Raw genomic sequence first — 18,366 nt, 5'->3', positions numbered from 1 at the left:
GGGGAGGGAGGGAGAGAAGGAAGGGGGGAGGAGAGGGAGGGGGAAAGAGAGAGAGAGAGAGAGAGAGAGAGAGAGAGAGAGAGAGAGAGAGAAGAGAGGCACATGGATTGTACATGCCCTTGACCAGGAATAGAACCTACAAACCCTTCAATGTGCGGGCTGACACCCTAATCACTTAGCACACCAGCCAGGGCCAGAGTAATTTTCTTTTCCTACCCCTCGAAGGTACAACCACAGGCACCAGAGCACCAGACCACAGAACTTCTCATTATTATCTTGTTCCCTGAATACCATCTGTATGTGCTGTAAATGTTAATTGTTAACTATTGTGTACCCATCAATGTAAAAGAAGCATGTTTCTCCATTTTGCTTTTTATCCAGTCTCGGAGATTTCCCTGCTTTGCTTTCCTCCTGCCTCCTTATCTACCACCAATTAATTTCATGTAACCCTCCTTACGTCTCCTTCTTTGATTCTAATGTATAAAATAAGCTGCAAAACTGCCATTCTCCAGAGCATTTTCTCAGTCCATTGAGATTTTGCTTCTAGGCATATCCTCAAATTTTGGCTCCAATAAACTCTTAAAAGACTTTGCTATAGGCTGGACGTTCTTTTGTCAACAAATCCACAAATCCACACACTTAGATTTGTTTTGTAAGTCAGTCTCCCATGAGTTTCATCCAAACAAGTTAAGCAATAAAAACAAAACCAAGAATCTGCAATGGGAAGTTGGGATAGACTGTCTTTTTTAACCTTCTTTATTCACTTTTTTTTTAAAAAAAATTAAATTTATTTGGATAACATTGGTTAATAAATTATGTAAATTTTAGACTAGATTTTCATGTGCGAAAATCTCTGAAAGATTGAAAACTTTTTCCTGGAATATAATAGTACCAGGAAGACAAGATGCCTCATTAAGGTCAGATTTTCTCTAAGCCCCAGTCATAAGCAGAATTGGAAGATGGACACTCCTAAGTAAGGGAAGATCACTGGTAGAATTTGCTGAGACTTGAACTTTCAGAGGTACTTCTCTGTGACTAGAGGAAAAACAATGTTACATACTTGTAATCATAATAAACGTTTCAGGGCAATTTTCCTGCAGGTGCCTTGCCTTCATAGAGGAACTCTGCCATAAGTAACTGATGTGATCTGTTGGGCTAGAATAGACCCAGTCAGTCTGCAAGATCCACAGACCCGGTGGCTCTGCGTACATGCTTCTTCACAAAGAAAACTTCCTGCGTTTTTCTCCTTTCACCCCTCCCAGAGGTCCAAGGAGGAATAGTTCAAGTACGTGGGTGCTTATAGACAGCAGTTCTTGCCTACTCAGGGGGGAGAATTAAGTCTAAATAATCGTGTTTGTTTAAACAAGTTTCTTATTTTTAATCATCTATCTGGCATATTTTTGGCCCAAGGGGTAATAATTCTCGAAATATGTTATGAATTGCTTTTGCTGTTAATACTCATTATTTTTTAAATATTGAGACTTTTGTAACTATAAAGGATTTTTCTTTCCTTTTAATTTTTCCACTCTCTTATTCCCAGCTAAAAAAAACACAAATGCCACTCAGTAGGAAACTGACCTGACATTCAGCTAGCGGTGATGCCAGCTCCTCTGGAATGCTGTGTGGTGTTGTGCTGTGACTTCCATGGAATTCAATCCCTGCTTATCAAGGGCTCCCACTTTGAATATGAGACAGAGAGAGTCACAGTTTGGGCGACTGGACAGAAGACAAGAGATACGTGGAGAAAAGAAAGTAAGCGGAAGCCAAGCGGACACTGTGAGGCGGCCGAAGGACTGATGCGGAGGGAAGAAAGGGAAGTAGTGTGGTGAAGGGGGAGGGAAGGGTGGTGGAGGGCGTCAATGGGGGGAAAAGGGGACATCCGTAATACTTTCAAAAATAAAGATACATTTTTTAAAAGAAAAAGAATAGAAAGGGGAAGGGATCAAATGTATAAATTGCCAGTCATAAAGACAGTCACAGGGATGTAAAGTACAGCGTAAAGAATATGGTCAGTAATATTGTAATAACAGTGCATGATATTACGGCGTCAGATGGTACTGGGCGTATTGGGGTGATCACTTTGTCAGGCATATAAATGTCTAATCGCTATGTTCTACACTGAAACTAATGTCATATTATATGTCAACTATAATTGAAAAATAAAAAAAAATTATTTAAAGAAGATCTTAGTAATTAGTTGCAAGAGCAAAGGAAGCAGAGAATAGCTGAGTCACCAGAACTGCGGAGGAGTGAAGTAGGTGGGAAAGTGCAAATGCCTGCTCCTGAGATGACAAGGGAAACCGAAGGATTTTCTAATTTCTGTTCTCCCATGAAGCCTAGCTATGGTGTCCCAGGATATCCTTATAATAAACCCCTATGGCCTGATGTAACTCCAACCTAAGGGGTCTAGCTAACACAATTTGGCTCCATGATGAATTTTAGGCTATATTTCAAATATTTCCCATAATAAATGGAAGTGATTAATTTATGTCTAATTAGCTTTTCTTAATAAAACTGTTGCTATGCATGTGTTTGAAACCATCGAAAATATTTTTGTGTAACTAAGAAGATTTTTTTAGATCTTAGTCAGAGAGAGGTATAATTGCATTTTCTATTTAGCCTCATAATAAATTGGAAGAGATATATGCCCATTAGGTTAAGGGAAATGCAATATCTAGTAATTTGATTCTATTTAATGCTTGCATTTTACAATCACAGTTGACTTTAGTGTAGCAAGAATGGCTCCACCTCTCCTGCAATTTTCTACAATCATATAAATAGTGGGGGAAAATAAAGGGTTTCAATAAAATTATCAAGATGAATTCACTGTCTATTGTTTAATAAGAATCAGATATTTTCCTGTCCAGAATTCCATTGCAGTGCAAATCTTGTTATTGTGGATTTGTTACTGTGAGCAACCAGACAGGTTTGGATTTTCAATGTAGTAGTAAGTACTGTTGAAATAAGGGGGCTGCAAGTGGTGGGTGTTAAAGTGCGAGGTGAAGAGTAGGAGACTTTAATTTGGAGATGAATGTGGACTACTGCCCTCTTCTGGAAAGAGTAGGAGGAGCAACAGCGTACAGATGTGTGGTAAGATCTTCAAACATTTTGTAAATTCACTTCAGTAACATGTAACATATGTCTACAATATTCTGGTTTGCCATTCAGTCACATGTAACATATGTCTACAATGTTCTGATGGGCCAAACCCTGGAATTATTCTTCCCTTTGAAAAGCTTACAGACGTGTTGGGGAAATGAAATATCCCAGAAATGAAAGATAACTTTAATGGATAATACAATAAAGTATCAAATCAAACGAAGTTTGTTTATATTACCATGACTCAATAAAACTCTGTATTATTCTATTCTTTGTAAAACACTTTTGCTTTAGTTAGATGAGGAATAGAAATATATACAAAAGGAGCTGCCCAACCAGCATGGCTCAATGGTTGAGCGTCGACCTATGAACCAGGAGGTCTTTGTTCAATTTTCAATAAGGGCACATGCCCAGGTTGCAGGCTCGATTTCCAGTTGTGGGTGCGGGGGGTGGGAGGGGGGAGTGCAGGAGACAACCCATCAATGAGTCTCTCTCATTGATGTTTTCTATCTCTCTCTCCCTCTCCCTTCCTCTCTGAGAGCAATAAAAAAATATATTTTAAAAAATGTTTTCTTTTTTGGGGTATTCTCTCTCAGCACTAAGGAATTCTTTGGCATATTTTTTTTCTTTCTTAGTAGCTAATCACCTGTATAGTTAATAAGTTTTTATATTAAACTTTGCTTGTTGAAATGATTGTGTGGTTTCTGTCTCCCGACTGGGCCCTCACTCACTCTCCTTCAAGAAAGGCACACCCTTGCCCTAACCGGTTTGGCTCAGTGGATGGAGTGTCAGCCTACGGACTGAAGGGTCCTAGGTTCAATTCCGGTCAAGGACATGTACTTTGGTTGTGGGCACATCCCCAGTAGGGGGTGTGCAGGAGGCATCTGATTGACGTTTCTCTCTCATCGATGTTTCTAACTCTCTATCCTTCTCCCTTCCTCTCTGTAAAAAAATCAATAAAATATATTTTAAAAAAAGAAAGGCACACCCCTCTGAAAATGTCTAATCAAGTCAGATTTGAATGTCCCTGTTGAGGTGTTAAATCGGTGCTTCTGAGTACAAACCTGCCGGGAGCCGGTCCATGCTTGCTGTTTCAAGGGACCTGGCATATATGGCATACTGTTCTTAATATGTTTGCTCACCTTCTTGGCACTATGTGTTTTAACCAAGGTCTCTGAGAAAGGTTGTTTCCCCAGGTAGGGATTTTCCCCTGAAGTTAGGGAGGGAATAAAACCTCTCAACTAAGTGCCAGGCGGGTAATTAATCACTTTAACTACAAACAATCATGCTTAAGCTACATAATCTTTACTCCCTGGAATGGAGATAAGAAACGCCCTAACCTTTGTAATAGAGATTGATAGGATTGAATCAACTGGTATAAATACAGATGTAACAAGACAGCTAGAGACAAGAGAGAGAGACAGAACCTAGGCACAGAACCTACACAGAACGTTCTCTAGAGACAAAAGAACTTCGCTGGAGAGAACATGGCAAAAGATCCTGGACAGAAACTGGCCTCAGAACCTAGAGACAGAACCTAGCGAGAGAACATGGCAAAAGATCCTGGACTGAACCTGACTACAGAAATTGGCAAGAGAACCTGACTAGAACCTGGTGACTGAACCTGGCTGGAGAACCTGGACAGAACCTGACTGGAGAACCTAGTGAGGGAACATGGCTACAGAACCTGGCTGGAGAACCTGGAGAACCTGGCTGGAGAACCTAGCAAGACAACATGGACACAGAACCTGGCTGGAGATCCTAACCAGAACTTCACTGGAGATCCTGACCAGAACTTGGCTGGAGATCCTGGCTAGGCTGCTGATCAACTGAACACTATCTCCGTGTCCTTCCTTCTTCGCCGACTCCGTCTACACCTTTGGGGACCCCTGGACCTGCTGGGGTTGGACCCCGGCACAAACCTGGATGGAGATTGCACTTCCATGGCATGGAGCTGCCAATACTCTGTGAGTTGGGGGTTTTAGGCTTCAAAGCATTTGAATAACTTGAATAAATTCAGCCATGGCAGTTTTGTGCATTCAGATCAGAATTAGGACAAAAGAAGTATGACTAGTGGTTTGCTGGAACCCTTCTGTATAGACTCAACTCTCACCTTACATAGAGCAGTTTATAGAGCAGTTTATAAATAAAAATGATTCCCTAGTTTTAAAAAATCCCTCTGGCATTGAGATTCCTTTCTGGATTATACTCCTAAATCTTGCTCTAGAGTTCATGCATATAATATTCACCGTTTAGATTTCCTTCCCCGCTTTAGGCATTTTTCTTTTCCTTTTTTTGCCTCCTATGAACATTTCCTTTCGACTATTTCATTGATTTTATATCACTCTCACACACACAAAACATCATTGTTTATAGCATTTAATTAAGGCAAAGTTTCAATGCATACTATCAAAAGGAAAATATCGCATTTTTGCTTTCCAGAATTTCCAACATGTACAACATATTGGGTTCCAATTTTTTAACATAAAGATCAGAATTTCGAGTTTTAAAAGTATCTTTATATTTTGAATATATTTTGTGTTGTGTTTTAAAATTTCATTCTGCCGTGACAATACCAATGATGTGATGTTTATCCTGAAAAATTATGAAGTCCCTCTGTGCCCCTCAGCACAACCATCCTCATGACATTGGCCTGACAGTGAGAAGCTTGTCCACGCTGGGCCGAGCAGCTGGTAACACTGTCAGTAACTGGAAAGTATGAACGCTTTGGAGGAGACCTTGGAAGTCACATCCAGGACGCTCAGCTGTTTATAATGATAGTTCGGTGTCCAGATTTTAGCTAGAGAAAGCAATCCCTGAAATTCAGGAGAACTTTAGCTGGAAGAGGCCTCATGTGACAGGTATGGAAACTGAGTTTCAGCCCTGCTCAGCGACTTTCTCAGGGGCTCACCGAGGGAACGGGGCTGAGCGGGATGAGGACTCCTCCCTTTCCCTCTCTGCCGCACTGGATTTGGTTACACCGCTGCTCTGAATCTGGCGAGCATCAGAGCTCCTTGCGTTTAAGTTACTTTTAAAAGGCAGCACTATCCTAGTTCTTGTCAAGCCTAGCCTTTCTGAACATTTGTATTTTATTGATCAAGTTTTTCTCTAATTAGCTTCTCCTAATAAGACAACTTCATCATCAATGTGTTTGGAAACCCTGAAAAAATATTTTTATGTATCTCAGGAGGTGTTTTTTAGACCTTAAACCAGAGAGAGGTACAATTGCATTTTCTACTTGTCCTTATAACAAACTGAAAGAGAGTTGTTCCTGTTAAATTATAGTTAAACTCTCTAATATTTCGTTATTACAACTAAAATCAGCTAAGGTAACTCTGCTGCAAATTCCACATTTTCATTTTTCTCGAAACAATGACCATAGCAGGAGAAAATCTTCAAAGGTATGTTTTAGAGGAACAATTATATTTTTTAAAAAAGCACTGGAATCAGGTCAGAGAAATAAAGTGTAAGCTGGCTTTTCTACCTGTCTCTGGTGATGTCATCTAAGGCTTAATTACATCATGAGTAAAATGGGGCTAATGATAGATGCTCTCTACTTCACAAAGCTCTTGCACGGAAGAAATAGATAATAAGTGGGAATTACTTTGAACTTTTCTTCAGAAAATCTCTGTATTACTAGTTTTTTAAAATATCATTTTATAATGCTAACAATTTGTTATATGTCTTATTTAAAATGTGTTGTATTTTGAGACAATCACTACAAAAAGCAGATTTAAATATGATAATAACACAATTTAAAAATGAATACCTTTTTGTCGGTGGGTAGTTGAAATATTGGGGGGCTCACTTTGTAAAGTATACGATTGTCTAACCACTATGTGGGTGTACACCTGAAACTAAAAGAAAATAATATTGACTGCGAATTATAATTGAAAAATAAAAATAAATACCTTTTAATGTTGCAGGAAGATGGCTTTAGAATTAGCCTGCCATCCCTTCTTTATATGGAATACTAGGGGCCCAGTCCACAAATTTGTGCACCTTGAAAGGAACTGTGGGCCGCAAGGCTGCAGCGGGCACAGGGGCGGGTCTCGGCCCATCCTCTGTGCCCCCACCTGGCCCCTCCCACCGTGGCCCCCGGTCCCCTCTCTGCCAGCAGCCCTGCTCCCACTGCTGCTGCTCCCACACACTGATGGCGCCAGCCCCGCTCGCACCCGCTGATGGTGCGGAGCAATTGGGGCCAGCGCTAGCAGTGGGTGTGAGTGGCGGCTGCTGCCCCGATCGCCCCTCAGGAGCAGGGGGAGGTGGAGAAGCCCTGAGGGGCGATCGGGGCTGGAAGCTGCTGCTTGCACCTGCTGACAGCGCTGAGCGATCAGGGCCAGCGCCGGGAGCCAGCAGCGGGTGTGAGCGGGGCTGGTGCTGGCAGCAGGTGCTAGTGCCAGGCAGGACCGCGGCTCCCGGGAGCAAAGAATTTTTGTTAACCACCAGAGGCTCTCCCTGATGACAGCGACCGGCTCCCCACCTTGGTCTGGTGCCCCTGCTTACCTGCTCCACCATCCCGCTGGGGCTGACACCCGCCATGTTCGGCGCTCTGCCACCTGCTGCCGATGCTCACCATGTTCTGCATGCGCCCCTTGGTGGTCAGCGCACGTCATAGTGACTGGTTGTTCGGTTGTTCAGTTGTTCTGCCGTTCGGTTTATTGGCATATTAGGGTTTTATATATACAGATAAAGCTGACTGAATATAATTTGGTCTCTGTCATGGGATTTGTTTTTATACCACTAGATGGTGCAATTTGAGGTCTAAAGCCTGTCCAAAAAAATTATCAGAAGCTTAGTGATAGAGTTACTTTCCCCTTGGAAAAGGCAAAGTGAGGAAAACGAGAGGGGGGTGTTAGTAATATATGAAGTCACATGGTTGTCCTCTCCCAGAGGCAGAGGAGTGTAGAGCAGAGCCTGTTCCTACGTATAGTCTTTCAGTAACTAGCTCTTAGATGACTCACTTCACTCATCTGGACATGGCTTTCTTCTTCTTTCTCTGCTTCCCTCTCTTCCCTTCTCTGGAACCAGGACAGAGATCACGAGTTCTGTGGCGGCCACGATGTGCAGATGAAGTACTCAACCAGGACAATGCCAGTGCTCTGTCTAAATGTGTGGCCTGGGAGGGCGGCCAAACAAGTCACAACCATCGGGGTCTGCTCCTGTTCCTGCTATGCTACCCAGGCCGCACTAAGCCTCCTCTGATCTTGCCCACTTGTCTATAAAGCTGACGCTCACATCTGACATCCACCTCCTCTGAGCAGAGACTACAAGGATGGATGAGACAGTGCAGCCAAAGGCCAGACCTTTTAATGAAAGCGAATTATAAGCAAAGCATCCGTGGTGAATCATAACTAAAACCTGACCCTTCATCTGCGTTCACATGCTCCTGGATTGGGTGACATCATTCCCACATGTGAAAGAACATTTTGCTGGAGAAGTGAAAATTATTAAGGGGGAGGAAACCAGGCCTTTGAAGGAAAGTGCAAAGACCGCGAGACAACCCCTCTGCACAAAAGAAGGGTGAGGGTGGCAACGTATTCTCTTCATTGGTAAGAAGGAAACTTGCAATAAGAGTGGAAGTTTTGAATCCATTTTGAGTTGATTTTTGTGTATACTCTAGGACAGTGATGGCGAGCCTATGACACGTGTGTCAGAGGTGACACGTGAACTCATTTTTTTGGTTAATTTTTCTTTGTTAAATGGCATTTAAATATATAAAATAAATATCAAAAATATAAGTCTTTGTTTTACTATGGTTGCAAATATCAAAAAATTTCTATATGTGACACGGCACCGGAGTTAAGTTAGGGTTTTCCAAAATGCTGACACGCCGAGCTCAAAAGTTTCGACATCACTGCTCTAGGGTAAGGGTCCAATTCCATTCTTTTGTGTGTGGATGTCCAGTTTTCCCAGAACCATTTGTGAAAGAGATTATCCATTCCCCTTTGCTATATTCAACGGTGAAAAATTGCAAGCTTCACTCCTGCTCAACACAGTTCTGGAAGTCCTAGCCAGATCAACAAGGTAAGAAAAAAGAAATAAAAGGCATCCACATTGGAAAGAAAGATGTAAAATTATCTTTCTGCAGATGATATGATCTTATATGTAGAAAATCCTAACGACTACACACACACACACACACACACACACACACAGAAACTGTTAAAACTAAGAAATTATTTCAGAAAAGTTGCAGGATACAAAATCAACAAACAAAAATGAGTTGTGTTTCTACACACTACCAATAAACTATTCAAAAAAGAAATTAAGGAAACAATCTTATTACAATAGCACCAAAAAAAGGATAAAATACTAGGAATAAACTTAATTAAGGAGGTGAAAGACTCACTTACTGGAAACTATAAAACATTGATGAAAGAAATTAGACACAAACAAATGGAATGACATCCTGTGTCCATGGATTGGGTAACTTAATATTATTAAAATATCCATACTACCCCAAGTGATCTATAAATTCAAGACAGTCCCCATCAATATTCCAATGGCACTTTTTACAGAAATAGGACACAACCACCTACATTTATATATTGTGAATATTTGCTTTCCATCAAAACAGCTCATATTCTTGTAGTATTGCCCATAGAACTGGTTTGGTGAAAATCTATTTCATGTTACAAACTACTGCCTCAGGATCTTAATTTTAGGCTGCAAATATGGAAAGAGAGAAAAAAATATAACCTGTTTAGTAGTGTGGTAAACTCACTACCCTAAGACTAGAAAGCCTAGATTTTATTTTATTTTATTTTTTATTGTTTTATTGCTTAAAGTATTACAAAGGGTATTACATATGTGTCCTTTTTTTTTCCCCGCCCTTGACAATCCTCTGGCCTCCCCTACCCCACAGTGTCTTATGTCCACTGTTATGAGAAAGCCTAGATTTTAATTTCAAATATATGATTCACTAGGGATGAAATAATAAAAGTAAGACTAACAACAAATGGGAAAACCTTTCATTTGGATTATTTTTTTAATGTACAATATTTTTCACATATACTAGTATTTAATGTTTATCAAATTCTTTCTGGGGCTCTGTTTGCTTATCTGGAAAGTGGGGCTAAGAACTCCTAGTCTGCCTGCTTCACAGGAATACTGTAAAAATGAAAGACAAAAAATATGTAAAGCTGCAGTTAAAATCACAAACCGCTATGTAGAACTATTATTGACACTAATGTGAAGAGTCAATATGACAATGGATGACCCCATCAAGGGTGACGAGAGAAAAGAAGAATGAGACTAACTAAATTGGTCAGTTGTGAAAACGTGGAGGCAGCATTCCTGGACCACATAAATATCTCTTATCCACGCAGATGTCTCACAAATGAACAAGGCAAGGAATTCTGGCTAAGGATGCATTTCCCAATCTCATCTTCTATCGAAAATTTGATCTAGTCCCAGATGATTCCAAGCTGCCTCTCGGGGCTGTGAAAGTTCTTAGAGCACATACATTTATAGGAAGCTTCCTTTTTCTCTTGGGAAAACACTTGTTCTGGAATGAAATGGCTACAAGGTTCTCTGACACAGGCAAAGACTACCTCCTTCCACCTGCTGAAAATGATTACATGAAGAAATTGGTTCTGGGCCTGTGTGTTATAAGGCTGCCTTATTACACTTCCCTTCTGCTTACCTTCTAAAACGTTTTCCCCAGTGTGGGACACATACCACTTGGTCAGAAAAATCGATAGATGCTTAAATGCCTGGAAGCATTTATCTGTGTTCTCAATAGCTTTATCTCTGTGCTGAAATAAAATGCTTTTTGATCGGAATCCTCTCTCTTCTCACCTAATAATGGATACAGATGGAACCTCTTCAATCAGAGCAGAAAACCACCAAACTCAGGATGAATCAAAGGGTTTCAAAACATATTGACAGAGCTGAAAATGCTCTTACCTGGGCAATTATGTCTGTAATTTCTGAATAACTGTGGCATCGTCCCACACAAGATCGAGCCAAAAAATCTTCCACCAGCCGCGTTCCAATGCCGTATCCCCTGTGGATGAAGGAAAGACTGGTCTGGAAATAATATTTGAGTACTTAGTGCTAAGTTTGTCAGTGTTTAAGAATGGATTCATCTAGTTAGCACTTGCCAACTGGATTACAAACTAAACCTAACGTGACAAGTCAAATGGCTATTTAACAGTGGGCTTCTTATTTGCCCCACAGACCACAGAAACAGAGGGCAACAAGGCCCTGGCCGGGTAGCTCAGTGGGTTACAGAGTTGTCCTGATACACCTAGGTTGCAAGTTCCATCTCCAGTCAGGGCACATACAAGAATCAACCAATGAATGCATAAATAAGTGGAACAACAAATCTCTCTCCTCCTCTTTCCCCCCCCCTCCTCCTCCTCCTCCTTTTCCTCCTCCTCCTCCTCCTCCTCCTCCTCCTCCTCCTCCTCCTCCTCCTCTCTCTGCAGCACATCCAGGGAATATTAACTAATCTACAAGCAAAGGAATTTGAGGAGTCAAGGATGGCCCAAACTTGGCTTTGCACTCTAAAGGTAAATAAGGCTGGTTGGTGTTTGTGGCCTAATGTTTCTCATTAGCAACTAACTTTCTCATCATTAGCTGTTGAGAATGAGGGTCAGTTAACCTGTGGTCTGCTACAGGTGTGGTACCTAGATGCTCATTCTTCTCTTAGCAGAGTTTTTGTGGTAGGAGGGCAGGCATGCCTGGGGTGGGCTCTAGAAGGAGGGGATGAGGGGAATAGAAAAATCAATTTTTGTTGCTAGTGTAGATGTCAACAGCTAGAACTCTGAGTTTTTGTGAAAAGAAAACAGAGCCAAGTTCAGAAAATTCATTTTTTCATTTCAGGGAAACTGAATCTGTGGGACTTGGGAGAAAATATTTGTAATAGCTCTACCTCACAACGAATAGCTTGAGTAGTACTTGCAGTACAATTGTGAAAGCATTTTATTGAGATGTGACCTGAGTATGTGGCTAAGATGGCTAGCAGACACCTTCAGCAAGATCAGCCTAAGAACTTTCAATCTAGTTGAGGAAATATGACCTTCATGGTGGAAATAAAGAAGAACAAGACTTCCTTTGCCAAACCACTGACACAAAACCGGGCTTTTCATTTCACAGCAACATGTGCGTAAACCAGGGAAATGATTTGAATGGAGCAACAGAACACCCAACAGGATAAAGACACCAAAGTTTGTAGAGGCAATATTTGCTCCTAGGGTCTAAGAAGGGGGGAGACAGATTTGATGTCAGAGTGCTCATTAATTCACTAAATCTAGCGATATTCTATTAATTTTTCTGAGTGGATGGCGATATTAAATTTAGCTTACTTGCCTTTCAAGACAAATGTTTTGTGATTCTAGTCAGGAAGTTCTCACAGAATAGACTTTTTAAAAACAGAAAGTATACTTCACAGAAATAGTTGTACCAGGATTTTAAAAATGTTCTCAGTGTTTCTAATTTTTATGCATACACACAGGCTTGGCCACTGGGAATAGTGACGGGAAGCCAGAACGTTATGGTCAGCGCCATATATACACATATATCTTGCTTCAGTCAAAGGGTTTGCTTCTGCAAAGTAGATATTTTGTTTACTTATATATCAAATTAAAAATGTAAGATGCAGAAGCTATTAAAGATATCCAGATGTAAATTATTGTGTTTCTTAAGGCAAGTCCTTTTGGCAGCCTCTCAAAATTTATTCTTTAACTAATATTTCATTCATATTTGTTAAAATGTGCACTCAAGTAGTAGCTAACCAGAGATAATTTTTTTTTAGTCAAATAAGCGAATTTCTGTATTTTCTACCTATGTTCCCCACAACATGCAAATCTAACATAAGCTAAATAAAATGCTGTAACTTCTGGACACTCTATGCGGCGGGTTGCAGCGTGACCCGAGTGTAAAATAGCTTACGCAGCTCCCACTCTTACTGACAGTTTAGCCAAGGAAGTGCTTCTGACTAATTAAGAAGAAATGAAAAAAAAAAAAGAAGTACACTGATCAAAATAAATACAGGACAATGAAAAAGAACTTTCTAATAGAAAAAAAAATAATAAGCACATAAAAAAGAAAGAAAAAACAAGGTTTTGAGAGAAAAAAATAGTTAATATTTATTTTATGGTTTGTTTGTTTTTTCCTGTACTCTAACTGAAAATACAGTGAACCCTTTTTAAAAGCTCTAAAATGCTCAACTCAGCTAGGCTAAATTTCCCATTCAACCTGTCTGATTAAATCTTCTACAGATTTTTCAGTCATTGTCCTGTTAGAACCCTTTTCAGAACCCATAATTAAGAAGTTTAAAAATGTTGACAGATATTTTATTATTTTTTATTTTTATTTATCAACTCTAGAAAGAGAAAAGAGAGGAGAGAAAGAGAAACATTGATTTGCTATTTCACTTATTTATGCATTCATTTGTTGTTTCTTGCATGTGCCCTGAAACCTTGGCCTATAGGGACAACCAACTGAGTTACCTGGCCATGGCCGACAGATATTTTATTATTGAGCAATAACATAATGTTCATATAATTATCCTGAGAAATTTAAAGGCTGAATTTGTGCAAAAGGAATCTCCATTAATAAAGACAAGAATAATGAGCATTTAAAATGGAAGAAGTTGGTTCCACTAACTATGTATATATATATATATATAGAGAGAGAGAGAGAGAGAGAGAGAGAGAGAGAAGGCCTGGTGCACAACATTCATGCACTGGGGGTGGGGGGCGGGGGAGGGTTTCTCAACCCGGCCTGGACCCTCTCACAGTCCAGGAACCCTTGGGGGATGTCCGCCTGCTGGCTTAGGTGGACATCCCCTGAGGGGTCCTTAGCACTGCTGTGAAGGTGGGAGAGGCTCCTGCCACCACCACTGCGCTTGCCAGTCATGAGCCCAGCTTCTGGCTAAGCAGTGCTCCCCCTGTAGGAGCGCACTGACCACCAGGGGGCAGCTCCTGTGTTGAGCATCTGCTCCCCGGTGGTCAGTGCGCATCATAGCGATCAGTTGTTCCCCTGTTTGGTTGATTTGCATATTAGGATTTTATTATATAGAATACATATATGTTTTTTTTTATAATCCTCACCTGAGGATATTTTCCCCATTGATTTTTCAGAGTGGAAGGGAAGGGAGAGGGGAGAGAGAGAGGAGAGAGAGAGAGAGAGAGAGAGAGAGAGAGAGAGAGAGAGAGAGACATGCGACCCAACTGAAGATCAAACTTGTACCCTTTTGGTGTACCGCACGATGCTCCAACCAATGGAGACACCTGCAAGGGTCCATTAGTAGCTTTTTGCGTATCTTTCCACAGACAGTCTATGCTTATGTACGCATATATATATATACATATACATATATACATATATATATATATATAGTTAGTGGAAGGAGTTATGTTAGAACAAAAGCTTTCTGAAAAAAATCAAATTTGATGATCCATCATGTTAAAAGAAAAAAAGTGTTTTACCACCTCCTTTGCTTATAAATGACTAGCAAAGAAATGATTTCCAACTAAAAAGAAAACATTCCATGCCTGATATACATGGGAAAAGTCCCTTCCCACTCTTATACTTTATGACAACCCAAATGTCAGCTGGCAGAAATGATGTCTAGCCTTAAGATGTTATTTATTCAGATAGAAGATGAGCCAGTGGGGTGGAGCAAGAGAAGTCAGGGTGGGGAAAATGCAGAGGATGCTAAGAAACAATGCACATTCCACAAGAATGAAAGACTTCTACTTACATTTTATCCAAATATGTATTCACATCTTCATCTTTTTCATAATCCTTGCACAGTTGGGCAACCAGAGCTCCATAGGTTAGGACAAAGAGATCTTTGTTCTGGAGAAAAATGGGTAGTTTCACGTTATAGGCTGTTACAAATAATACACTGCTCTGGCTCTTAGTTGGATGCAGACTTCCAGAGGGTCTGTTCACTCTTCCACTCTCCATTCTACCCATATTTGCATACATTGCTGGGGGCGGCGGGGGCATGGGGGGCTATGAAATAAAATTAATTTCTTAACATAAGAAATCTTTCTCTGCATTTGTTTGTATGGTATAACTTGCAATATTATTTTCATGGAGAAAGTTTCTGAAGAAATAGTAATTGCTAGTATAAATTCCTGTTGTTCTAGAATGGCCTTTGGTAGATGCTGTCCATGTTTTCAGTTGGAGGCATAACTGGGTGAGACTTCTCATGAGTCTGCATACTTCCCAATGGGTTCCAGACCTGCCAGGAAGACCATTGGGATGAATCCAACTGCAGCAGGAAATTTATGGTTTTGTTCTTTATACTTAGAAAAAAGAGAGAACTTGTACTTCCTTATAGATCTCCAAAATATGCCTTATATTCAGAGTGAATTAAAAATTAAAACTGAAACTGCAGATAATTTAGGTTTGGTTTTGCATAGATAGGTTGAAAATACGGAAACAACACAAAGCACAATCAATCCATTTTAGAAAGTCTCTGTTTTGCGTCTACCATGAATACTATCAAGAATGGAAAGGGGATATTAGAGATAATTTATTCCAATGCTCTCAGTCCTACAGAGGAGGGGATGGGGCCTCAGGAGGAATGAGTGACTTGCCCAACTAGCCAGCAGCTGGCAGAGCCGGGATGAAGCCGGAGACTGCAGGGCCCCCCCCCTCCCCCCCCCCCCCCCACACAGCAGTTATCGCTGACGTGCACAAAAGAAGGCATGTTCTGAGTAAAGTGGGTGGAAGATGGCGGTACTAGGGATTACCTCTGTTGAAACCAATCTTATCTTGTGCATAATTACGTATTTTCATGAAAGGTCAAATGTGGATTCCAGGTTAGAAGAGAGGTCGTTACCTCTAGGCCCAGGTGTCTTGGACAGGTAGCCTAACCCGCAGGGGAAAATAAGGCCTGATAATATGTATTTAATTCCTTCTTTTAATCATGGGCAGAAATGTCTCAACAAACCAATAATACACTGCTCTTATTCAACAAAGGGGCTGCTATAAAATATTACATAATTTTGATCCAAATACTTCCAAAATTGGCCCAATACCACCAGTGTCTACTCCCTTACTTATCGGTTTATATCATGACAATGTTTTTAGTCGAGTAGAGTATTTATTATCACTAAATAATTTTAAATGGATAGAATCTAAATATGATATAGCACATATGGACATAATTAATGTTGAAAAATATAAATAAAAATGTCATAAATATATGTAGAAATATATTATATACATTAAGGACACTAATATATATAATCCAGGTATAAGCAAATAATAAATACATTAATATTTCTACCAGGAAAGAAAGAATGTAAAGCAAGAGATTTGAAGAAAAATACTGTCAAACAAATCATGGAAGGGTCATCACGTACTCAATTTTAATTTTGTTCTCATTTAAAAATTTCAAGAACCTAATAATAAGTCACAAGAAATGCCTATATTAGTACATTTCTGCTTAGTATATCAGGAACCACAGCAGAAAATAAATTACTGCTATGTGCCAATATTACCTCATAAAAATAAGCAAAGGGGAAGGGAAAGGGGGGTGAAAACATAGTTACTATCACTAGCAAAAAAAAAAAAAGAATTTGAAAAGGAGATACCTATATACCATATCCTCAGCACTGTGTCCATTTATAAAGGCCAAGCTGAAATAATGGCATTTTCGTTTTCTTTTCTATCTCTCTTTCTCTCTGTCGATCTCTCTCTCATTATGAAGGGTGGGTACAAACTATATTTTACTTCCAGTGACTTTTAAGTTCAATACCCATAAAGGCCAGTTTTCTCCATTCTGCTTCATGGCCAAAGGCTGTACCTTGAACAACATATCCAATTGAGTCTCAAATCCATACAACTTATCACAAGGAAGGTCAATTTTTTTAAAAAAATAATTTTTTATATATGAAAAATATAATACCATTAGCTACTTCAGGAGGTTTGGGATATATTAGGATAAATATGAGATTTTATCAAATGATGTAGGTACAATATAAATGATGTACAATATTTTTTAGCATTTGAGAGCCTCAATAAAAATAAATCAAGACCCTAGAATGCCAGAGGGGGCATCTGTAGACATTTCAAACTGGGCTGTGCTTGGGTTAGTCATACAATTTTAAGTACCCATGGATGAAATTACTTAATTTTAAGCAATTGCCCATCAGTCGCTTGAAATAAATAACAGAGCTTTAAACTTAATGATGAGCTTCCACATATACTAGTATAACTGTGAATGCCTAAACCTATTAAGAGAGGATTAAAGAAAAATATCTACATCTAATCTGCAAATAGTTGAGTTTTAAAAATAACTCTCAACTGGGAATATGTAGAAAAGATAATAACACATACCAAATTACAACAATAACCCCTTACATCTAGGACTAGGGAATCTATGTTTAAAAGCAATCTTTTAATCCCGAGTTTTTTGATCCACTAGTCCCATTTAATTTAATATATAGTCAACTATTTTCCATGCATTTCATTTCCTGTCTCCTGAAGTACAAAATACAACAAATTACAAGTATGAAATACAAAAAAAAATTGCTTAATCTTTTCACACTTTCTGTCAGAGACAAGAACAATTTGACACTTTTGTAGATCTAACCAGTCGGAAAAGAAGACCCTGGACTATGTAAGAATCGATTATTCTGCTCGATATGTAAGAAATTGTAACTATTCCCAGAGGTGTCGTTTACGATTCACTTCACCAAACACTCCCACACTCCACTGAAAAACTCTACTTATAGGGTCGCCTTGCAAAATAAATCAGAAGTCGCTTAAAACATTTTCTCTGAACTAGAATAAAATATCTTTGAGAACATGCTGATAAAAAGATCTTACTATTTTGTGGTATTCTGGCTTTCTGGGTGCCGGGCGAGACATAGTGCTTGATAGATGAAGAGCTGGATCTTCGGTTCCTTTCCTTGGCTTTGTTTTGTGTTTGCACGCCCCCCCTCGCTTTGGGACACAAGTGCTACCTGCACGCTCCACTGCTTTTGCTTCCTGCTGCACGGAAGAGGACAGTCGCAAACAGGACTCTGCTGTAGCTGGTACTTTCCCAGCCATCAAGTAAGTACGGCTCCACTTGGGAGGGTGAGTTGTAATCTAGAGGCATGAAAGCTGAGAGTAGGAAGTCAGACCAGAAGCACCATCTACTGAAAATTCTTTAGCCCAAGGGAGTATGAGAGTGGTGTTTTGCTCTCATGCCAAGGCATTGTTTTAAAATCACAAACAGAAACCCTCACAATCCAAGATAGATCTAAATGTTAGCATTATTCAGTCTTTGTATTGATTGTTGTGTGAACT

The 18,366-nt window shown here is 39.9% G+C and overlaps 1 protein-coding gene across 1 annotated transcript in view; it reads right to left on the bottom strand.

The window, feature by feature from the left end:
* The window catches only part of TRAPPC3L (trafficking protein particle complex subunit 3L), a gene marked incomplete at its 5' end in the record, with an annotated part of 32,100 nt that extends 17,034 nt beyond the window's left edge, over positions 1-15,066 (bottom strand). Inside the window, 2 exons of the mRNA XM_081093576.1 lie at positions 11,011-11,110; positions 14,816-15,066. Of these exons, the coding sequence (XP_080949702.1) occupies positions 11,011-11,110; positions 14,816-15,066 (351 nt within the window). The remainder of the gene's footprint in view (positions 1-11,010; positions 11,111-14,815) is intronic.
* Between the last annotated feature and the right edge of the window lie 3,300 nt (positions 15,067-18,366).

Source organism: Myotis nattereri (assembly GCF_964212035.1).
Source record: "Myotis nattereri genome assembly, chromosome: 6".
Taxonomy (NCBI): domain Eukaryota; kingdom Metazoa; phylum Chordata; class Mammalia; order Chiroptera; family Vespertilionidae; genus Myotis; species Myotis nattereri.
The sequence above is the reverse complement of the archived record's forward strand: the minus strand, read 5'-3'. Positions and strand labels throughout refer to the sequence as shown.